At 34.6% G+C, this 25,669-nt stretch overlaps 1 protein-coding gene across 4 annotated transcripts in view; it reads right to left on the bottom strand.

Annotated features, from left to right (window-relative positions):
- DPYD (dihydropyrimidine dehydrogenase) overlaps positions 1-25,669 on the bottom strand; it is a 691,841-nt gene that overhangs the window by 406,763 nt on the left and 259,409 nt on the right. For 3 of the 4 annotated variants that reach the window (XM_036235253.1, XM_036235254.1, XM_036235255.1), the window contains 2 exons: positions 4,288-4,395; positions 2,346-2,515 (listed from right to left, as the gene is read on the bottom strand). In XM_036235253.1, coding sequence (XP_036091146.1) covers positions 2,346-2,515; positions 4,288-4,395 — 278 coding nt within the window. Of the gene's footprint in view, positions 1-2,345; positions 2,516-4,287; positions 4,396-25,669 lie in introns of those variants that run through there. The other variant, XR_004955308.1, reaches the window with a different exon arrangement.

The raw sequence follows: 25,669 nt of genomic DNA, 5'->3' as shown, positions 1-25,669 counted from the left end.
CATTGCTTCCTCTCATTGCTTCAGTGACCAGGGCTCAGCCCCCTGAGCTCTGGCCTTCTGACTGAACTACGCCGGGGGTTGGCTCCTTTCCTTCCTATAACCCAATTGCATTACTGAATAGGCTACTCTTTCCACTAAGCCCTGACTAGCTTCCTTGCTTCTGACACAATCTCCCTTAAAATTTAACTCAGACCTTGGTGCTTCTCTGCTCTAAACAGTATAATAGTTTCAGTTTTCACTCAGTAAAAACTACGGGCTTTATGAATGCCTATAAGACCTTACCCAGCCTGCCACATGCTGCTGTCTAGCCACAATGACTTTTTTTTTTCCTGTTTCCAGAAGTCCCAGAGCCTTCTTGAATCAAGGGCGAATGCATCTCATCTGCCTTGATCTGAAACATTTTTTCTCTCAGATGTCTACATTCCCTCAATGTCTTCATTTCTGACCCAAAAGTCATCTCATTAGAGAGGGCTTCCTGGGCCACTCCGTTTAAAATGGCAAATCCTGCCTCATCTTCCATCATACTCTCCCTCATATATACCTTTAGTATACTTATATATTAATTAACTTTTCTCCATAGTACTAACCACCTTTCAGTATGTTATTTATGTGACAATTATTTGTTTGGTTATTGAGTGTCTTCCCTCACTAGGCACAAACTCCACAAGGTCAAGAATTTCTACCTGATTTGTTCACTTCTGTATTCAAATTGCCTAGAACAATGTCTGGTACATAGTAGATGTTCAAAGAATATACATAAACTTTAATCTGTACCCTCTCAAGCAATTATCTGGTCTCATTTGTGTGTGAGTGTATGGTGCATGTGTGTATGTGTGTGTGTGTGTGTGTGGTGCGTGAGTGTGGTGTATGTGTGTGAGTGTGTGGTGCATGTGTGTGTATGGTGTGCATGGTGCGTTGTGGTATGAGTGTGTGGTGTGTGTGTGAGTGTGCGTGTGTGTGACTGTGAGAGTGTGGTGTGTATAGCCACCACTGGTTTCTGGCTGCCCTTCCCAGTGGGAGGCGACTCTCATGTATAGTGTAAAGTGAGCCGACACTGCTGTTCAGAGCCATCTTCCCTCCCAACACACATGGTGAGGTTTATGTAACGAAAACTTCTCTGACACTAGAATCAGAACAAGATTTAAAATATTTAGTTCAAAATATTTCTCAAGTGCTTATTATTTGCCGAGGTCTTATGCATGGGATACAAAGATGAATAAAATTAGCTCCCGTTTTCTTTCATCTGAAGCAAGTCACTTGACTCCAGTATGGCTGTTTTTCTGTTATTTGTACTATAATGAGATTGCACTGATTGATGTCTAAAACCCCAGAGAAAGCTCATATGATTATGAGACCATCTCCACCTGAATTTTGAAAAACAAGTCTGAAAAGGTAGACTGCATGGAGAAAAGCTCAGATAACAAAGTTGACATTTGAAGCTCAGCCATGAACCAGCGGGGCTTCTGATATTTTAGTGAGATTAATCTCTAATGTGGTTAATCTATATGTGACAAATTACCTGTTGACTACACTTAAAATTCTTTTCTAGTATAGATACTCCAAATATGTTCAGGCATTCTAAGGCAAATCAAATTCATAATACTGATTTGGATTAAGTGAGTAATCTATCTTTCTATAAATACATTTGGTTCTTGTTCTCAGAACTAATATTTTTTGTAAGGCATTATCTTTCCCTAATAACATGGAAATTTGAGGAGTTCGTGGTACATGTACCCAGTTGATGCCTTGCCCAAGATTAGTCACCAGGCACCCGTAAGAATAAAATTATTTTATATCTGTCATTTTTAGTAAGTTGACTAATTATTAATTCTAAATTATGCATACATTACACCTCTTATAAAATAAATAGCAATCTCTGTTCTAATGGCTTCACAGCAGAATGAATTGACGTAAGTATGACCAACATATATATCTTTGAACACATCTTACAAATTTGGACATTTTGAATGTCTCTGATTACTACATTCTCCTAATATCTATACATTTTGTAAAGAGTATCTATTGTTTAGGACATGGAAGATAGCACATTCCACTGTGGCTAGTTAAACACAGTGTATTTCAAAGATATCAACACTGAGAAAAAGGAACACTTGACAAAGATATATTTCTCTTTGTATCCAATTCAGTATTATAAAATAATTGTCTTTTACTGTGAATGTCTGAAGCAGGAAAAAAAAACAACTATGGTTAGCAAATTTTTAAATTTGCATTTCACAATTTCAAGAATATTCTAATAATTTAAACTAGGAGACTGCACATTAATAGTCTCATCTTTTGAAATCTGTTGCGTTACAACCCCATATTCTCTGATGGTTCTATTTTACCTCCTCGGGGACAGCTCTTATATTAACAAAGCCTTTTCTGAAGACGATGAACACGCGGCGGGCTCCACAACGCAAAGCGGATGTTGCACAGTCGAAAGCAGTGTCTCCAGCTCCGAGAACAATCACGGCACCCCGTATCGATGGCAATGGAGAGTGACAGGCGCACATTCCTGAATGATGAAAGGAAAACCGCATTTTCAAGTAGAGAAACCATTTCTGCATGACAGCTCAAAAGATACTTGTACTCAAAGCAGTGTAAAATTGCATCTTGCAGTTTTCGAGGATGGAGTGTCACTATCAAATTATTCTGCTTCATTGAAAGACAGTTTTATTCCCATTTAAAAAATATGCTCATATATATATAATTTCATAGTCAGTACCGTAACTTCTTTTTTTTCCTTTTAGAAGGATAATTGCAACACATTTTGAAGTATTTAGGTCATAACAAATTGGAATCAATCAATTAAAACTCTCTTTGGTAAAGTGGTGATGTGTATTTTTAACTTGGCATCATGAAATTTCTGTTTGTTAGAAAAAGAAAAAAGTCCTTATGATCTGGGTTAATCATTCACAGCATTTCATGAAAATGCTACTTCAATATTACCTAATATCTAATAAGATTCTAACATAGAGCCCTGCTATATGTTACATTTAGTGAACTTAGAAATTCAATGTTCTGAATGTGTTCTTTATGTAACTGGAGAATTTATGAGAACTATTTCTTTAAATAGTAAAATAAAACTGTCTCCCTTTACCACTTTTCTTTTCTTTTTTTTTTTTGTAAAACTGATAATGAAAACATAACTTCCTAAGTATCCCTTTCTTAAGAGCACCTATATGAAGATTTGATGTCCATATGAAAATTCGTGTAAAAAAAGTAAAATGCAGGTGTTCTCTCAGTGTTAAGTGGCAGTGTATTATCAGATTAAATAAGACTGTTGATAAGATAAATTACTATAATTTTGAAATGGCACCATGGATAGCATAGACCTATAATTTCCATAAGTGTAATCATTTTGCTTGGAAGAGTCTGCATTTGGGATTACATAATTGGCCATCTGTAATTCTCAAATCTATGTTGTGTGTACTCTGACCTTCCTTAGAAAGGGCTGCAGGCAGAAACATCCCGTTCTCCTGGAAGAAGGAAGGTGGAGGTGGGTGGTCCACATCTCTAGCTGTAAACTGCTTCGAAACGATCTAATACAGAAAGTTACTATTTTTTTTTTTTTAATTTTGGGAGAAAGATGTAAGTTCTTATCTGTTTCATGTGTAATTAAATGTCAGAATAGAATTTTAGGAGACAAATGTTTAAAGGACTTAGATGATCTGGTTTTGAAGAATATATTACAGCTTCTCTATGCATGAAGACGATGACTCTAGTCCAGGCAAAACACAGCACAGGTTTGGCTTCAGGCTGCTGTTCTGGGGTTTATGAAGTGATATTACACAGAGACTACGTACCTGGGCATCTACCAAATTGTTTTACTTTAATTTGATAAATTTGCTGTTCCAGGAGAGACTAAATCTTTCTGTCTGCATGGACACAAATCACATAAGCTATGTGATCATTTGTCTACTTTTAAGATAAAAAAAAAAACAAATTTTAAATAAAACAGTTCTCAGACTGAAGTTCTAGCCATTTCTCTTAAGCACATCTTCTGATGTTTGTTTACAATCTCTTACTCTGAAGCAATTTTCATGACACAGTTTAGACCTGTATACAATACAGTGAAAAATCCTTAGGATGATGTTTGATTAGAAGAATAAACAAATAGGCTGTTCTAGCAAACTGTTGCATAAGGCTTTTTCTTCTTCTTTATATTAGTGTTGCAAAGGGATCAATTTCAAATCTGAACAGCATCTTGCTAAGCCTGGATTTAATATAAATGTGTAATATATACAACAACATAAGAAACATTAAGAATAAAACAGCATGTTATACCTGCTTTACTGCCTTTGGCTACAAGTGGCAAAAAGTCTTTGGATGTATAAAATCCCTGCTCCTGTGTCAGGCCTTGGAAGATGTCATCTTTATTGGGTTCTGGCAAACCTAAGTAATAAAAATTTATAAAATATTGTTAGCAGGGGAAGGAACGTTTCCTACTGGATATTAAAAAAAAAAAAAGTAGAAAGCTGCAATCATTAAAATAATGTGGTACTTAGAGGGAAAAAAAATCTGTAAGAACATCAACGTGAAATAATGTACATAATCTAATGTACAGACCTCAGAGTATACCTTTAATATCTATCTAACTAAGCACGCATGATAAATCACATTTGCATGTACACATATATGTATATGGAAACATAGACACACACATAAGGGGGAAAATCATGTTACATTCTTTCCTTATGTCATATATAAACATAAGTTTCTGATGTATTAAGATGCTAAATATAAAAATTTCATTATAAAAATATATATATGTATATGTATGCATGTATTTATCTAGTTCCTGAATATGGAAGATCATCCTAAAAAATATTCAATGGAAAAAATGTATTTTAGCACAAAAATTCAGCTACTTCTACATTTCAAAAATATTATAAATAAATTAAAAGAAAAATGATTCACCAAAATATTTTAAGAAACAAAATGTCTTTACAATATCAAAAATTTTCTCAATTTCAATAAGGAAGATTAGCTTTTCAACAGAAGCGTAAACGAAGCATAACAAAAATTGGTATTAAAAAATATAAATAGCTTACAAGCAACAAAAATCTTAACTACATTAGTAATTTAAGAAGTGCAATCAGCTATGATTTACCCTCTACTAATCGATAGAGAATTTAAGAAAAATCGACTACTTGGCAAGGGTAGAGATGGGGTTTGTTATACTCCTTCGGAAAACACACATGCCAGTCCTCAGTTTCTAGAAAACGGTTTGACTCTATCCTAAAGAAACATTATAAAGGTTTGACGTGCAAAAATGGTTAATAAAAAAAAATTTTTTTAATAGAGACAGAAAAAGTATGGAAGAATACCAAAATGCCAAAGAATGAATACATCAGTTTTACTTTAAAAAAGAAAAAACAACAGAACAAAATCAAAATATAGTGCTAAATGAACTGGCAGAATATAAAATTGTATAAAGTATGAGTCAAGTTTTGTAAAAAAGAATCTATAAGTTATATAATCTGAAAGGTAATTGCTTCTGGTTGTGAGGTGATATGTCTTTGTATTATTATTATTATTATTATTTCCTTTTTTTCCAAATATTCTACAACATGTACGTATCAACTCCATAATTACTGAAATTTTGAAAACAAAATGAATAGCAGACTAAATTTTTTTTCAAAGTATAAACAAAGCAAATCTGATAGCAATCACCACACCACAGGAAAGTGGAGAATTAATTCATCTCAATTCCGTAAGGACTGGAATGGGTCATTCTAGAGAGGTGGGAGTTTATTTTATATTTAAATGAAGGGTTATGGGTTGTTGCCAATGGACACATAGAGTAATAAGCATGTGTCCCAAGGATGACTTATCTTGAGAGAAAAGGTAGGTACTGTGTCTGATCTGAAACCTGAAGATGTTCGTGGATTGAGTGTGTAACCAGCCATAAACCATTGCCATCCCTTCAAATTAAATCAAATATTTTCTTCCTGGTCCAGCACCCTGTCAATCCCTTCCCCTAGAATGTTTGATCTTAGCTTATAGATTGTTTAAAACCATTTATTTTTAAAATTATTTTAATTATCCAAGATTAGGCAAGTCATTTGACTTGTCTTTGCCTTGGCTTCTGTATAAATGAAATGGGGATAAGACTATTTCTTCATTTTCTGACATGGAAAGATTTCCTTAGGTGTATTTGTAACAAGGAAACTATTACATAAATGTGTACTTATTTATGTAATTTTTTTTTTTAGAAAGCCTCCAGAAGAGGGTGGTTGGTCACCATTACATAAAAAGGTACTTGAGGACTCTAATGACAAAACATTTTTTCTTGAAAGCTATTTAAAAAATAACTAAAGTTTAAGTTGCACTTGATTAGTCAAACCAACATATACATATGCTACATACTAAGATTTAAATAAGGAATTATTTCCCCTCTCATCTTACTATACAATAGAGATAGCATATATATATACACTATAGCTCTTCATTTTCCTGTTAAAAACCACAAACGACAAGAAAAACAACATAAAGTGCTATGCCATTTCAAGGTGATATGATAAACGAAAGCCTTTAAGGCAATCAAAAACAAGACACAGAGAAGGTAAGTGGTGGATAAGAGTTCCACAGTCACTGGCAATAAAGTCTGAAATTATTCCTTTACTAAATCCTACTCTGAGCTTTTCCACTTCTTGCTGTGGTTAAAGCAGAGAGGGAGCTATGTACATCTGCGACAATTTTTTTGTAGATCCACTGTTAAAATAACTTATCTGAAGAAATGTAAGGCATTTTCACTGAACACACCACCAGACTTTTCCTCTCTTGCAAGGATTATTTCACAAGAAAAAAAAAAGCTTTGGTAAAATTTAAACTTCTTTTTTTCACTTGATCAAGACACTGACAAGGACAACTGAGCTTCCTTTGCTTCGCCCCATTCTGCATTTATCACTAAAATGAATTTAACGTTTACTAGGTCAAATTCTCTCTGTAAATATTCGAGAGGGCACTGATTAGCTGTTCTGGCCTATGGATATTGGCTTGAGGAGAGGAAAAATGAGCCAGTAACTAGATAGAATCATTATGCCTGGGTTAGCCTTGCAGCCCACATGCCAGGTCATGAACAGTTTTAAATATTCAAAGTCAATGGAGCTCTTCTCCCCTCACTTCATGACAAGTGAGCAGTGCATCTGAAGCTGTCCTCACAGACTCTTTGGTAGTCTGGCCCAGTGGCAGAAGTGCCCTATTTTCTGCTAACCATGAAGGCTGAGGGGCGATTGCGAGCAGGGTCGCTATCATCAGACAGACTTCAGTGTGAGTCTTCCTCTCCCATTGACCTGGTCTGTGATCTGTGTAAGTTCTATGATGGTTAGTTTTATGCATACTTGGCTAGGCTATAGGGTCAAAAAATTATCTGATCAAACACTAATCTAGGTATTGCTGTGAGGGCATTTTATAGCTGTAGTTAACTACAACCAGTTTATTTTAAGTAAAGGAGATTACCTTGACATCTGGGTAGGCCTCATCCAATTAGGCCGAAGGCCTTAGAAATGAAACTGAGATTTCCCTGAGAAAGAAGAAATTCTCTTTGTCTGCTGGCCTGGCAGATTTCAAATTTGCCAGCTCTCACAACTGCCTAAGCCAATTCTATGATATATATATATCAAAAGATTAAGAAACTATTTTAAGTTTCTCTAGAGAAACAAACCATTAAAAGATCTATCTATCTATCTATCTATCTATGTATCTATGTATCTATGTATCTATGTATCTATGTATCTATCTATCATCTATCTATCCATCTAATCTGTCTATCTATCTATCTATCTATCTATCTATCTATCTATCTATCTATCTATTTATCTATCATCTATATCTAGCATCTATTTATCTATCCATCCACTTAATAAACATAAGCTATTCAAATAGGTTTATTTATTCTGTAGTTTATCAATTTTTTCAAATTTCATATCCTATGTCAAGGAAAGGATAAAGCTTAAATCAAAGCAAAGTATTAAATCTTAGCAAATTTAAACAAAGTGCTGCAAAAAAAAGTAAAGCAACTGTATGTGAAATATGATATATAATGAAACTTGCAAATACCCATGTATCAAAGAAAGATTTCTCTGAGAGTAGGTGGCACATTAATAAATATGGTACATGTCTGTACCAGGATGATTTCAAACTGACACTAAAATGACTTTTTAATTCACCTTTCGGTGAGAAGAGGGAGGTTTATGAATAAAGAGGAGTTGACAAAGATTTGACAAACAAAGCAGCTCGTATATGTACAGTGTTTTTTATTTTTCAAAAAATCTGGATAGCTTTTTGTTCCCCTGGAATAGTTACTGACATTTTTGGTGTTTTAACATGTTTTTATACAAAGGAATATCTCCTTAAGAATTACTGAAAAATTATCATTTTCAAGTTATCCAAAAGGAAAAGAAATAAAGTTTGCTTAAATTACATAAAATCTAATTTAACATTTATCGATTACTTTTAGGCACTGTTCTAAATGCCTGGCATATAGGTGATTTTTATATATTAATTAATTTAATTTTCAAAACGATTCTATAAGACAACTCATATTATCACTGGCATTTTAGATATGAGGAAATTGAGGCATATAGAGATTAAGAAACTGCTGGAGATCACAGAACAAGTGTGTGGCAGTTTCAGTTTCTAATTTGGATAGTATAGATATAGACTGTATGCTTTAATTTCAAAATTGCTGCCTTTTTTATGTATTAGGTTATAATTAAGCCCTGTTATAATGTGATGCTACATAACAAGTGATATCCAAATTAATCATATGTATTTATTTTTGCTGTGGCCAGCAAAAATACTGGCTGCTTCTGTAAGCCGAATCTTTTTTGTGATTATTTTCTCTAGTAAAATTCATTTCTGAAATGTTTTCCTTCTTAAGTGCACTCCCCTTGGTTATCTGCTCATTATTTTTCAATATTCGATAGTCTTTAGAATATGTATCTCTGCTTAGTTTTCAAAGCAACTCCCTCTGGAATAACTACCGAATAAATAACAGCAGTGTATACAGTAAATTCTTTGTGTTCATATTAAGTTGTGCATACTCCAATTAACAAGATATTAACTATTCTGTTTTACATTATTGTCTAGTAAGTAAGAGAGCAGGAATAAGCTTTTAAGGCTGAGTCTTCGTAGCTATGGTAGGACGCGTTTAAGAATTTCTCAGACTTCATAATGTCTGCCTGCATTACTTTACTGGGTCACTTATTCCATATTAATTGAGTTGAGCAAGGATTTGAGTAATACTGCTCATTCTTGAAGGCATCCACTTGAATAACAGCTAAACTATCATGGGAAAGACAGTGATCAGATAGACCTGTCACTGGAGACAGCCTCACAAATCCCACCGAAGTGGAGAGGACAGCGCACAACACTGAGACTGTCTCGAGTCCCTGGCAAAAGACTGATGTATGGAAGGGGACAATGCTCTGGTGTACTGAACTCTCTCCGCAGGAACATCAATTCTTGTTATTTCACACAAGTGCTTTTTTCATAAGAAGATTTTAGTAGAAATCTTTACAATCTCACTGATGTCACTAGTCTTCAAGTTTACTGGCTGAGCACAGCAAAATGTAGGTGATGGTGAATGTAAGGTTTTAATTTTTCTAAGAGCTTTTGTAGCTTGGATCTTACTTTCTTCTCAAAGAGGAAAGCGTGTTGTGTTTCTTAGTCCTCATTTTCTAAGCCTAGTTTGGAGGCTGGTTCTGCACAAGGAAGAACGTTAACGAGTACATATGGGAGGTAGATTCATTAACAAACTCTCATGAAGGGACACCAAGCAATCTACCTCAGCTACCCACTCACATCTTTGTAAATAAATGTTTTTCTTAATTTTTGTTTATTAAATCTTTTCATAATATCTTCATTCAAAATGACTTATTTCTACAACTATTTGTAAACAAAGTCTATTGAATAAGAATAAAATCTCTGAAGTCAGATTTTCTGCATTAAAATTCCAGTTCTATCACTTACTAGGCACTATGACCTTGGGCAAGTAAATTATTCTTTCTGAGCAGCGGTCTCATCATAGTATTGTTCAGAGAATAAAATGAAAACAATGTATGTAAAACTCTCTGCATAAGTGTGAAATAAATATTTCCTTTTGTTTGCCTTCTTTCCTTAAAAGCCCTTTGTTTGAATTCAATGAAATGACATATCTGGAGAGACATAAATTAAGTGTCCATCTACTTCATGATATACACAATTAATATTATTACACATTTAAGTGGTCAGTGTTGGACAGATTGGTATCAGAGTCCACAATACTTAGCAATTCTATCTTAAATGTCTAAGCTCACTCTTTGTTCTATATAGTACAATGGCCTCAAATCACATGCCCTTCAAGACCAGGAAAGCAACAAGCTTAAGACCCTCAAATGTTTAATGTGCCCTTTAAATTGGAGTAGAGAGAGTAACACTGGCCTAGCTGTCTGGATAACTGAGTTCTAGTCTTATTTCCCACCCCCCCCACCCCCACCTAGGTGTCCTGGTGTAAAATTACTTACTACTGTGGTTCTCAAATTTCTTGATTTTGGAATGAAGATAGCCCTGTCTAATGTATGGAGTTGCACTGAAAATTAGAAATAAAATGTACGTATAAACAATCTGATAAATCTAAGACAACATTCAAATGTGAGTCATTTTTACTCTCTTGGATAAAATACAAAAACTATGGAAAATAAAGATTCACATGACAAAAAGATTAATAGTAAATAAAAACAAAAGATCACAATTAATGATAAAAAGTCATTTAAATAGGTGTATATAAAATGTATAAATGTAAGTATAAAATAATAAATATATGTATCCATTAATATATTTGTTTAATACCTATTAGAATAGGTAAACTGTTCCTACATCAAGCCCAAACAGTTGAGATTACAATATAGAGGTAAAATACTTCTTTCAAGGGTTTAAACATTCCACGGTTCCACCATGGATTACAAAGTTTTTCATTTGTCACTTAAATATCACTGTATGACTCAAAGGATTTATGTTTCCTTTACAAAAGACGTCAGTGCCATATGGGTTATCACTCTAGGATCTATATATTGATTAGAAAGGAACAGATCAATGATGGCCTATTATGATTTTTTTCTCCGTAAAATTCCCCATCTTTTCCCAGATGCCCCACTGTAAATATGTTTAGTTCTGAGTGTTCGTACTGAATTCAGAAAGAATAGTGACTCGGTGTAACACACATGAAATCAGATCACCATGCATCACAACAGTATTCATTTCATTGATTTTTCAAATCCTCATTAAACATCTGTTTCATATAACTGCTGTCTAGTCTCTCTCAATGTGACCACATGTATTAATGGTGTGTATCACACAATTGGTTAGAGGATAACAAGGTGAAGATTTTCTAAAAAAAAAAAATTATGAATGGAATCACCATCTCAAATCATAATTTTTCCCATTGAAAAATGTATTTTTCTGTACAGAAACACATAATAATAATGTCCAAAACCGAGAAAAGTACTGAACACTTGTACAATTTTGAAAATCTGATAGATGCTGAACTATGGTCCTCTTTTTGTATTTAATTTATAAAACTAAAATTTAAAAAGCATTGGTGAAGAGAATAACCAAAAACAATAATTCCTATAAAGTTAAATTAAAAATATATTTCAGTTCACTTTTATGACCTCATGTATAAAATATGCACAAGCTTTCTTATACCAATGATTAGGTGGGTTCATATAACTTCATGTTAGGACTTTATACCAGGCCTCAATTTAGAACATGATACAGATGAGAAACAATGTAAACATATTAAGAAAGCAGTCTATTAGCAAGCGCAGTACATATGAAATAATTGTATCTGTAATAAAATATTCAGCAATTTCATATAACAAAATTAAAAAAATGATTCATTATGTATTTTTATTTCCTTTGTACATTTGGAAAACTACATGGATTTTATTTTAGTAAAATAATGTCCAAGAAATCCAAGGTGGACAAAATAACTTTGAGTGCATTTTACTTTCCCGACAAATAATTTCTATACTCAAGATCAAGTTTGTCTATTGTTCTTTCTACATAAAGGGACATATGAAACAACCAAAACAAAACAAAACAAAAAGGTAAAGATTTTTATACTTTTTGTAATATTCCAATTTTCTAATAATTAGTAGGTTATTTTAATAATTAAAATTTAATTTTAAGATCAACATAAGATCTTGTTAAAATCTCTCTTCTAGAAAAGATATAATAATGTAATTTCCTATTACTGTCACAAAATCTACCTATCTATTTGATTTTTGGTATTATTTATTAAAATAAACTATGCTTTACCTCTTGGCCTTTTCTTTTTTTCTTCATTTCCCTCTCTTCTTTCCTGTTTTTCATTTTCATTTGGTTTTTGCTATAAAACAATTTCTTTAAATTTTAATCTCCACATTGTGAAGCAAAGAAACAACACGCCTCAGGCAAAGGTTTTTTCCTTAATGACTGGAATTCTTGGATGGTGTTAGGAAATTACTATTTAGCACTATGTAAGTATACTATATTCCAAAGTAAAGAAATCATTAATAATAAAATACTAAAAAGGAACAGTTATATTACAAAATAAATCTACCAGGCTTACAAAGAAAACAAATTTGCAACAGCCACCTGCTGTGGAGATGAGGCAGTAATCTCAACAGCAGGAAATAAAAGGGAAGAGAAGAGAAAAATACAAAAGCACAGACATTAAAAAAGTAATTAAAACACTTATCTCCATTGACATACATAAGGAAAAAAACCCTCAACCAACCACCTAAAAACATACTCTATTGAACTGCACAGCAAGAAACAGCATTAAAACTGCCACCATAAACACACATTCTGTAGAAGGGAGAAGACCCCTTTAAAAATGTAATCTCAAAAGTATTACTAATGTGTTAATCACCAGTAAATGTACCACACATTCATTGTATTGTATTAGTTACTTTCTCAAAGGTAATTTTTTAAAATTGTACTTTTACATTTTTTATTCAAATAAATTCTTAAATACAGGCACTGGTAATCTCTTTATTTTAATTGTTCTAGTGAATTTTACAACTATACTGTGAGGCTAAAGTATTCTACATATCAAAATTTTATGTAATCATTTTTAACATAACACACACTTAGATAATGCAGTTAAACTGTTTCCTTTAAAGCCAAGCTCATCTTAGCTACAGTACTGGAATAAAATAAGGTGAAATAAAATGCAAGAGTTAGGGTCATGGATTAAAACTAAATTGAAAGCTAAGAATCATTTTGAATTACCCATGTAAGCTTTGGCCTTCAGAGCTTTGCAAAGTGAAACAATGCAAGCCTGAGGAAGCAAGTAGCAGGCTTTAAAATAAAAACCATGCACCAAATGTGCTTGGTGACTCTCTTAGCTGCTGGAATGTGTTTTCTGCATCCATGTGATTCTTTCCAGGCATGTCTGTGAAACAATGCAGAACTGCTGGGTTCAGAATTAGAAAACCTTTAATGGACCCTGAATCTGTTACTTATTAGCTATAAGTTCATGCCCAAGTCATTAAACATTAAAGCTATTACCTCATCTTTAAAAATAGAAGAGTTACCAAAAGGTATCTCCTTAGAGAACTGTTATTGGGATAAATAACCATAATATAGATCTGTACTGTTGTAACTATTTTACAGGTAGTGAAACAAATTCACAATCATAGATATTGGTTATGCTATCATATAATTTTTTTATCTTGTGATATATTCACAGCTCAGAGTAATTTTGTTTTAATTATGCATTTTCTTGGTGAACACAATGCAATATGCATGTGACATATTATTGAATTGTATACTAATAATTGTATATGATAATGTTACTAATCAATGTCACCCCAATAAATTTAAAATTTTAAATAAATAAATATGCATTTTCTTATACTGAAACAGTACATTTCTATGTAAATTTATTTCACTCTAAATTACTACTATAATTTTATAAATTTTACAAGGAAATACGTAATAATTTTTTTCAAGAAATATGTATTACATATGAATAATATTAAATTATTTCCATGCTTAAAAATACTTGGAATGTATTTAGTATTATTGATTTGTTGTAAGACTTTTGAGATTAGAATACTTTTCTAGGAATTCAAGAAATTCCATAAAGTAACCATTTTCCAAAACACATTCTTCCTGGATAGACATGGTCAGCAATTTCAGAAACATGTGGTTGACCTTCTTGAACCTATTCGTTCAACCATAAAATAGGTAGATTATCTAGAACCTTGCCTAGGTTTGTCAAGGAATCTAAGACTATCAAAAAATATATGCATCTGTATATGTATGTATTTTATTGTGTGTGTGTGCAGAAGGTCCACATTTTATATTCTCTAAGGAGCCTGCTACTCCTACATGGTTAAAGAATCACATGCACCTAGATTAAATCAATTATTCTGTAGCATTTATGTAAATGCCATTCCAAGTTCAGAGAATGTGGTCATAAATGCCAAAATGCAATATAATTATCCACACCTGACAATCACAACACATCATGAATGAACACCAGTTTATATAAGAATTTGTAAGTATATTAGTTCTGGTGTAAGAGAAAGTAATGGTTTTGACATCAGACATAACTTATGTTCATATCACTATTCCACTATGTATTAGCTGTGTAACCTTGAATAATCAGTTATTTAAATTTTAAGTCTCAATTTTCTTATCTATAAAACCTGCCTTGCAGGGAGATTGAGATAATATATCTCAATAATATGATAATTGCTTAGCACAGTGACTGGCATATGACAAATGCTAATAAATGAATTGGCTTTTATGTATTTTAAACTTTTAAAATTCTATAATTTTCATACTTGCACCTTCCTTTATAATGACACAATTTTAGAGTAAAACACCATAAGAACAACCATAGCAATAACAAAACTACAAATAATTTTTAAAAAAATTAGTGCCAGTTGAAATTTCCTTAAATTAATCATAGAAAACTTGGCAGGTTCAACATACATTCGTTACAACTCTAGTTCTGAAATTTTGTTACATAGAAAAGCCAAATTAAAATACAGTCTATTATGGTGAACTCTAGATTTGGATACCACCTGTGATTTTTAAATTATGATTAAGATCAGTTGGAAATAGAAATCATGGATGTTTAATTTATTTAAGCACTTATTCATTAATATTTATTGAGTGCCTACAAAGTGCTAGCTAACATGTTAGGAGCCAGGGATACATAGCTAAATAGCTTCCAATCTAGTGCAAGAAGGATATGTAATCAGAAACAGAATAAGGCAAGATAAGTGATGCGAAGGAGGGATGCACAGGTAAGTGCACAGGAGCACTTACAAAAAGCACACTTCACTTGAACTGGAGACAGGGATGCTCAAGCTGAGTCTTAACAATGGAATGTTTCCAGTGGCAGAAAAAAAGGAAGAATGAGCAACATATAAAAAGGTGCGAAGAAGTAAGAGTTCATTCTGACTGGAACTGTGTGGTCAGGGGACAGGAAATAGTAAAATTTGAAATTTGACGGATAGGCCGGTCTCAGACCATAATGGGCATGCGAGTCACACCAAAGTGTGGATTTTACATTGAGGAGACACTGCAAGGAAATAAATAATCAGCTTTGTCTATTAACAAGGACAAATTGGTAGCAGTGGATAGAACTGATTAGCAGGCAGTGAGAATGAAGGAAGTAAATCATGTAAGGGGACGCTGCATAAATTCAGATAAGACAGGAACACGTACCGTGTACGGCTCAACCTGGATTCCTAACATAGCATTGCAGGAAGTGTCTACAGCCTCAGCATAAACAGAATTTGCCCTTCCGGGGAAACACTTTCACTCAAAGATAAGTAATGTAAGTTATGACATTTATATGAAAACATGTATGAAGATATCAAGGAATGAAATGCAAATTTTGAATAAAATTTTAATACTTCTAAGAAATTCTGTATATGGCATTTGAAACCATGCCTCCGGATTTCCTAGAGGTATGTTTTTCATTCTCCTCCCCTATTATAGTAACTTTAATGAAGAAACAAGGGACTTATTAAGATACTAGGAGTGGGGATACAGGAGAATTAAAACGTACTCTTAGATATTCAGGATTTAATTTCATAGGATTTGGTATTTAGTAGTGGGGAACAGAAGTAAAGGCAGGGCTAGAGCTGAGTCTCCACCCTCAGCTTTGGTGGGCACCTCAATGGTGGCGTGCTTGGCTGTGGTCCAGGGGAGTGGAGGAGGAGATCTTAGGGGAAAGTGTTATTCCATTTTGGACATATTTAATGGGGTGTGGAACACCCAAGAGAATTGTCCTATAGCTAATAAACAGGTAAAGGTTCAAATCTGAAGCTAATGAGAGAAATCTGGTTGGGACAAACATTCGAAAATTATCAGCAAAAAGATGGCACTGGAAGCCCTGGATGCTAAGGGGACAATTCCAGAGAGAGCGTGTATGGTAAACAGAAAGGAAGGCCAAGGGTGGGGCAGTGGATGACATTTCAAAATTTAAAGGAAGAAAGAGGAAGAGGAACGACAATGGGCATCAGGAAGGGATTTGTCAGGTTGGAGAAGAAGGAGAAAGTGCTTTGCTGGAAGCCAAGAGAAGAGGGGTATGACTTCAGACTTTCTTGTCTCTGGAAGAAATGTAGAAACAAAAATTCGAAATATATATCCAGTGTATGAAAAGGTTTACCATAAAGCACCAAGAACCAAATGTTAAAAGAATATTTCTGATTTTAGGGCTCATTCTTCTTGAATTTTAAGTACAAGACAAGGCCACAGATCTACAATTAATTATGGAAATAACTAAAGGAGATTGAGAGAGAACACAAAACAGAACAAAAACAACAAAACAGAAATAACGCTTTTTAAGTATAAGGATTAATTTAAATAAGGCAAATCAGAAGAGGAAATGCGCTAAGCCTGTAGTGACACGTACACGTCAAGGCATCCTCATGGTAATGCAGCTGAAATATGAAAGGAAAGGGTTTGCCTGAGGAGAAATATATCACATGCCTACACAAGAGTCAGCATTAGGGGACGATATATTCATGCTAGAAAGCTTTCTTAAGAAGAAAGAGTCAACAATGGCAACTCTACATTAATTGAATTCTAAGGGGATAATACAAAATGGATATAACTTAGCTTATATCATGTTTGATTAAAACACCCTGAAGAAGGGCTTCCGTCATGCTCAGAGAAATTCATCAGAAGCGTTGACTCAGGGAAGTATCACTCCTCCTCTACCGGCTTTAGAAACCCCACAAAAGGGCACGGTCACTTGCAGTTCACCTTGTGACGAATTTTCTGCCCTCTGAAAGCAGAATGAAATAAAGGCTCCCAGACAAGCGAAAAGCATGGCCACGGGAGCAACACCTCAGCTTGCTCTCGTCACCTACCAGCGAGCGGTATGGTGTGTACCAAATTAGCCTCCCTCTCTGTGCCTTAGTGTCCCCTTCTGTAAAATGAAACTTTCAGCACTCCCTCCCTGAGCTGTTTCAAGAACCTGAATCATGGTGCATTATACAGACATGAGAGATTTAATTAATAATAATCGAAAGTAGTTTCATTATAATTAGAGCCCATTACATAGGCAATCTTGTCTTCTCTTTTCCTACTACCGGGTGAAGAAACTACAGTAACAGTGGATGGTACATTAATCAGAGAGATAAAATTGAAATTCTGGGTTGCCCTTTGAGAATTATTTAAAATCCCTATGAGCTATACAAGAGACACAAGCAAAAATTAAATTATATTCAAAAGCACCTGAGCCACTCTACCCACAATATATAGAGCACGTATCTCGACAGTATCAATGAAAAGCTCACACTTTTAAAAGCCAACATAATATAATGAGTCGTATACCAACACCTTTGGTTCAATAAACTGAGCAGTTAGTGCTTTGATACTTTTTTTTTTTTTTCAGTTTCTGAATAGGTGATTTATTCTGATATAAAATTTTAGGTCCATTTCTTATCATTGTAAATATTTTCCTATTTTTTAAAAAGTAATATTCCAACGCTAAGCTGTTTGAATTCTGCTTCTGAGAGCATGGTGTGTAAGAGTCAACATTAGCAATTTAATCTAGTCCAATCAGTTTTAAATTATTGCCACAACTGACTCCTTTGTAATCCCAACTTACCGTCTTGCCATGTAGTCTATAGATTATAAAGAAGAGAAAGGATGCAGTTCAGACCTTTTCATCACCAGCTGCCTTAAATACAGGCTTGACTTCATGTAAGTGCAGCAATTTTATTATATTATTTATTATTGTATTATTTTTATATTTTAAGAGTATATTTTATGTTTTAGTGCTTAAAATATTTCTTGTATATTTGAACTCTACAGCGACTCTGAATGCCAGATATCTTTATGACCATTTACAGATGTGCAAACTGAAGTTCAAAGAAGTAAAATATGTTTTCTAGAATCTCATAGCCAATTAATGCCAAACCAAATTTAATTCAATAAAAACTCAAATACAGTGTTTCTTCCACTATGACATAAAATATATATTTAGGATAGAATGTAATCTTTATTATTAGTGAATAATTAGTCTTTGAAAACTTAGCATACAATGATCTGTGGTGCCTTAAGTTTGGTGACTGTGAATACGGTAGTTTTATTCACAACAACAACAACAACAACAAAACATACTTTAAAAATTAGTAGGTAATTATTCACATATCATCCACCTACGCTACATTTTCAAATCCTTTTAAGTAAAGTATGCCTACTTAAATTTAAATGACATCTTGTAAAAGTACCTTCATTTGTTTAAAGCCCAGATCTACAATGACAAACTTATCAATTCATTTTGATGAAAGGGTAATAATTAAAGTGTTATTTTTCTGCTTTCATTGCAAGTCATTTGACCTATGTTAAATCAGCTATCAAATTTTCATTCATTGTTTCTACATGAAAGATTTTGCCAGCTCAAAAAAGTATAAATCTTCATTTGTCAAATTGAAACTATACCTTCTCAGTTGCTATCAGGGCTCATAGCTTTATCCTTTCAAACGGCAAAATGTTGTCAAGTCACACGACCTCCCCACAGCCTCTGATGATCCCTGGAATCAGTAATATTTGTAATTTGTAAGTGCACGGTGAAGGGGAGCAGAAGGCAAGTGCTGTCCTCGTTAACCATATCGAACAGTGACACTGCAGCCGACGCCCTTGTGTGGCCAGTGATCAATTTCAATCTCCTGACCAAGAATAAAAGAATGTAGACTTCCGATTCTGGATTCATCTTGAAAGGAGATTATAGATTTGTATGTTTGCAGTGGTAATGAAAGATTTCATTCGAATGGCATTCCAGAAAAGAATACATCCAAACTATCATTCCTCTTCATCACTGCTTCCAGGGTCATCTAATGACAAAACTAAATACTGAAAAATGTATACGCAATGGGTTAAAAGCAAAGCTGTATTTCTGGACATATGATCAAGTACAAAAACAAACTCCATAGTGGTCTGTTTCATTGCTACATAATTTAAGGTGGAATCATTTTTCTATCTCAAATTTCTTTATAAAGATTATAATTTTGTGCCTAACTTCATGTGAAAACCTTTATTTTTAAGCAATTAAAAAAAGAATGCATCATTTACTAAAATCATGGTTAGTTGTTTCCAAAGCATAGATAGATCCAGGTACATTGGTGCATTTTGGGGGTTTTAAAATGCAAATCGACTTTGATGTGAAAGAAGAGAAGATATCACCAGTTTAAGTATTTGTTTTATCTCTCTATAATTCTACCCAAGTCTATATATTTATGCTCATACATATATAAGATATTGAATTTACACAGAAACGTAGATATATTCTTATTTTTCTACAAATATAAAAACTAAGATATTTTGTTGTTAAAAGTAGGGTGAACATAAGGTGTACTTGGGGTTTGCAAAGACAACTTATGCAACTGTAATTTGAAAATTTTATAATTACTATAAAATTTCCAGTTTCATATAATCACCCTCTTCATTACAGCAAACAGTTTTTGAGCATTTATGATGCATCATGTACTATGCTAAACAAAAAAAAACAGAGAGTGGTGAGTATGAGCATGAACCCCAGAGCCAGATCCTAAGTTCAATTCCTGACTCTGCTACTTTTCAGTTGTATGAACTTGAGCTCATTAATTTACCACCTTTACCACAGGTCCCTCATCCACAAAAGAAGTATAACATCATTAATAGCATCCAGTTTAGTAGGGTTTTTATAATGAGTAAATGAGAGAACATAGGCAAACACAGACGTGTTTGTGGTACTTCATGGGTACCAAACGGATGTCAGAAGTAGTAAAACGTATTCTGGTTTATGTGTTCATTCATTCGCTCATTCATTCATTCATAACATTCATTAAGGGCTCCTAACACTTGCAAGGGCAGTCCTGGAAGCAAGGATGCACATAATACTCTTGAGAGTTTAATGTTGGTAAGTCTGAGTTCTGGGCATCAGTCTTCTTATTTGCAATATTAAGATACTGATATTTGTCTTGAAAGACTACTGCGAGGACCAAAAAATTAATTATGTAAAGTGCCAACCATAATACCGGTTACATATAGAAGATGGTCGATAAATGTTTTCTAAATGAAGGAATAAAGAACTGGATGGATGGCGGGTGGGTGGGTAGGTGGATGGATGGATGGATGAAAGGATATATGCTATGTTTAGGTCAGAGAAGAAATAAAAGTGACGCAAACAGACATCAGCTCAGAGTGCACATTTATAAGTAAATTAAAATATTGCTAGATTTAAAAAAAATAAATTATAACAGGTAGCTTAATATTTTACATATGTGTGTGTGTATATATATGTATAAAAATGTATGGCAGAGTCATTTTGAAAATTCTATAGAATAGATTTCACAGGAGACTTGTTTGTTTTATGTAACACTTAAACCCCTGTTCATTACTCCACAAAGAAAGCTACCTGTTGGCTCAGAAGCTAGGAATTGGCCTGGATTGGGGTTAAAAGGGTAAAACGCTGCAGTTAGGAAGCTTGAGGGGATGTGAGGGAAGGGTGAAACTTCACACTGGGCTTGCCTGTTTGCTCAGTTTGGCTCTGGGCGTGGGTGGGTCTCTGCAGGGAGGAAGATGGGCTTGCTGTCCTGGGAGGCATGGAGGGTAAACTAGGACTACACCATGCTTGCAAATGTGATGACTCTTTTCTACTCCTATGCGATATTGAAGTGATGGGGACTGGGCTATGCTAAAAATAAATCATTTTTTGTTATTGTTGTTAAAATCTATTCCTTAACTGTGTAACAGGTTCACAATTCAAAAGCCCGAATTTGGCAGTGGCAGCCACCTGATAGTCTAGAACTAATAAAGCAGGTTATAGTGCTATTTACCAGACAGGGGTGATTTATTTTATCACTTGACTTTAAAATGTTTAATGTAGCCCATGAAAATTTGATTGGTTTGAAAAGTCTCTGAGGAGAAAACAAGAAAACAGAGTGAGAATCATTTTGACATTTTTATTTTAAGGACAGAGATTCTGCATCAGCCAACGGAAGTGGAATCTTTCTCTAATGCAAATTTTAGTAATGGAAAATTATATTTTATTCTGCCTCTTAAAATGAGTACCAATCAGATAGTTAAAATGTATATTGATTTAAAAGTATAGTGATGTTGTATCCTGTCCAGTGTGGCGACCCAATCCAATCCTGTTCCATACACACTCAAAATGGATCAGCTTTAATGAGCTGTCCTATGAAGGTAATACCACCAGCCACCCATTTTTTACTCATAGGTAAAGCCATGCTAAATTTAGAGGTATAATGTGAAAGAAACCAGGAGTTTGCCAGAGTCTTAAATGTTAAAACAAACAAACAAAAAAGGTGATTATTAGACCTAGTCAAGTAATAAGTAGAAAGAGAAATCTAACTGCAGTACGTTCCAACAGAAGATGTCCAGAGACAAGTGAAAGAGCAAGAGATCGACAAGAGGGAAGGAAAAATGGAAAAACTGGAAATCAGAGCAAAATAAAGCAGTCCTTTCCTCCGCCCCTTAAACACTTGTAGGCATTTAATGAACTTCTGTCCTTGTGGCTTCAAGCTACTAGGACACAGAACCCCTGCCCCCGCCCCCGCCCCTCCGCCCGCCGCTAAACACCCCTAATCTTCTCCTCAGCTCTTCTGCTAAAGAAGCTGGCCTTCGCGATGGCAGGCTGCCTGGGGAGCTGTCCTTTCCCCAGAACTCTGTCACAGCGGGTCGCACCGTATCAGTGACAGGAGCAGCTCTGGTCCTGTTTTTGGCAGCATTTACCCACGTCTGCTCACTGACCAAGGTCTGCGGTTTATCGGGGTTGACAGTCGCATGGAAGCTCTGGCTCCTCTCCGAGTGGTGATGCCTCACACTGAATTTCCCAGAGGGCCGGGGGCGAGATGGCCGAAGCCGACCTTGCGGTGACGCGCGCCACCAGCATTACCGCAGCCTTCCAGGAGCTGCGGCGGTGGCTGATGCAGCCGCCATGCGGCACCCGCCCAAAGTTTCTGGGTTGCATGTTGGTGGCCGAGAAGACAGAGCGAAAGCGCTCCGCTTGAACACTGGCTGTTCAGGGAAGCTCTTACAGAACTGAAAACATTTATTTTAGATATCTTAAAAATACTATACTATCTGACAAAAAAAAAAAATGTACCACTGAAAATGTCAACTTATATATAGAACTTTGGGAGGCCCGATTCCTGTGCTAACCGAGGATAGACTGAATACGTGTGTGAATGTGTGTATAATATATATTACATATGCACACACACATTCTCGACTACAGGTTCACAACATCTATATTTATCTGCATGGCATGTATATGTGTTTTAGAAGTATTTGTTAATAATTAAAATAGTGTGGCTTTATCAAGAAGTAAGACAATGAATTGACTTATCTGGGCTACTTCACTAGTCCAAAGCCGCTCAAAAGAATCAGTAGGTATGGCCGTTCCAGGTAGAATGGCCTCTCTCCTTTCCTACTCTTCTTACCTCCTGCTCTCTCCTAACCTTGTAAGATAGAAATAACTAAGAATCCATTGACTGCCACTTTCCGGGGGGTTCAGACACCAGACAAATGAAGGCTCAAACAACCACTGTGCCAGTCTGAGACACACGACAGACTCCTTTACCACCAAGCCCTTCATAGCTGCTTTACCTCCTGATTGGTCTCTGTCTGTGTTCTGCTGGTTAGTCAGTATTCGAATGTCACTCTTGGGGTCTAGCCAAATTAAAGCGAACGTGAGGATGAGGCTAGGAAATATTTTCTATGCTAACGTGGCAACAAGGCAGCACGGGAAGGGTAATTGGTGGGAGTAACTAAGAAATGAAAAGACAGGGGTATCACCTCTCCTCTTTCAAAATATGTAACAAAATCTGAGTGCATCTATATTTCACCGATTCCTTAATAACTATATCTAACAAACAGAAGTAAATATTCTCAGAGCTTTATTGTTAATATGACTTTCAAGCACTAGTGTATGACTAGAAAAAGCATGAATGGCTCATCCATTATTTGGGCCATAATGCCAAAAACTTATGGTGTATCTTATTTCTACAGATTTCCCTTTAAAACCTGCATTTATAGTAAGTGGTATTAAAAGAAGAAAGAATAAAATTAGGCCGACTTAAGACTGTTGCATTTTTTTTTTTTAATTCAGCATATTAATGCAATATGATACGGTCTCTTTGGAGTCTCATTTCACATGATAAAAGAAACAGGAAGCATCTGATCAATAAACAGAAAATCAAGTTACATGATCCCGCTAGGTTGCTCTAACAAGGATTAATCTCAGATATGCTGGTGCATGCCTAATGTTGTGGCTTTTAATCCTTTCACACCAGTGGGTCTAAAATATTTGCTATTAGCACTAATGTAAAAAGAATTAATACTTTACATATGGTTATCTACTCTACTCAAATGAAGGGGTTAATGGTAAAATAAGCCTTTAAGGATGTAAATGATTCCTCCCATGTGACTGGAAAATAGCTCAAGTGTTTTTCATTTAAAATTATTAACATATAGAAACATTATTATCTCTGCAGTTAATATACATTTCACTGAAAATCTCATGCATGGTCTGCAAAATTAAGGAAGGTAGCAACCTTAATGAAGTTATAAAACGTATATCACTTATTAAGCAGCAAATTATATCTTTAATTTTGGCTTTAATATATATTTAATTTTAGCTTTACTGATTATATGAAAAATGTCTTCCAAAACCCTAGGACAAATTATGCCACAGCAATAGGGTCTGAGCCTTCTACCTCCCACTCTCCACCAACTCCTGTGCTAGACAAGGCTGTAATTTATCTCAGCCTTCCATGAGCATGTACTTCTCTGAAATACTGAGACGAGGGCTATATGAATGTTTTTCCATTAAGAGTCTTGTATCCAATTTTGACATTTTCTTATTGATTAATGAAGAGTATTGAATAGTCTAGTGAATGTTATGAATCGTATTTTCATTACTATCTTAAAATGTGAAATGTTGTAAGAAAGAGGTTGAAGCCAAGATAGGCAGAATTTTTCCTCCAGGCCTCTCCCCCTCCATTCTTTCTCCCTTTCCCTTGATTGCTTCTTCCTTTCAATAAGTATTTATTAAGCAGCCTGGATATGATAGGCCTTGTTCTCTCCTGAGCAAAATTATCTAACCTGTTTAAGTCATATATTAATTTAATGTAAAGTCTATTTCTATGATCAAAGCATAATTTCAGCTGTCAATAGTTGATAGTTAAATCTAAGACCTCCTTCTAAGGAAAAATATTTTATGTCTTGATAACACAAGGGGATAAACTCTTTATTCAGTGTGCTCATAGAAATCAATCATAACTCTCTGAAAATGATTAGAGAAAGAATGGGCAATTTAACTAAAATCTTTAACAAATTCTTTATCGTTATTCATCTTCTGTTAGCGCAATGCTCATCACCTGTTTTACATAAACCACTAGTAATTTCAATCACTAAAAATGTGACAGCATTTAGATGCTATATGTAGAAATTTCTCATTAAATAACCCATTTCTCATTAAATAACCCAAGGCAAATCTGATCAATGTTTTTCACTGCGCAATAGGTTAAGGTGAGGGATGAGTTAGCTGAAGGATGAGAGAGCCCGGAATACTGGGGAGTTTGGTGTGGAGGAGAGGAGTGGAGGACAGAGAAGAGGGACCTTGGTGTGTGCTGGGAGACTTTCCAAAGCATCTGTTTCCAATGCCTAATCTGCCAATATATGTCTAATGTTCACTTAAATGAATATGTTCATTTATTTAACATATATTTTACTAATTGGAAAGAGTGAGGATGTGAAATAAACATATAATGGATGAATTCTAATTTATAGATATTTATACACAAAAGGCATGATACAGAAATGTGATAAATAGATAATAGTGGGTATCATTACATGTCAATAAGCACCAATATAAGAGCAAAGGCACAAATCTAAAAAAGAGAACACAACTTGATTCCTTAAACGTATAGAGGATAATGGCACAAAGCCAGGAACTACAAGCACTGTAAAAGTGGCAGTTACATTATATTCTTTACTTTGTGTAAATGTACAATGTCGTAATTGTCTTTGAAGTCTCTAACTACCTGGCTCATGAAGAGCCAGATGGGGCTGGATCTTAGTTGTAATCCTAGCAGTATCTCTCATGGAGTTTGTGTCAAATATAACTGATAAATAGAAATTTTACACAGCACTTATG

This window comes from Rousettus aegyptiacus, unplaced genomic scaffold, assembly GCF_014176215.1.
Source record: "Rousettus aegyptiacus isolate mRouAeg1 unplaced genomic scaffold, mRouAeg1.p scaffold_m13_p_17, whole genome shotgun sequence".
In the NCBI taxonomy this organism is placed as follows: domain Eukaryota; kingdom Metazoa; phylum Chordata; class Mammalia; order Chiroptera; family Pteropodidae; genus Rousettus; species Rousettus aegyptiacus.
The sequence above is the reverse complement of the archived record's forward strand: the minus strand, read 5'-3'. Positions and strand labels throughout refer to the sequence as shown.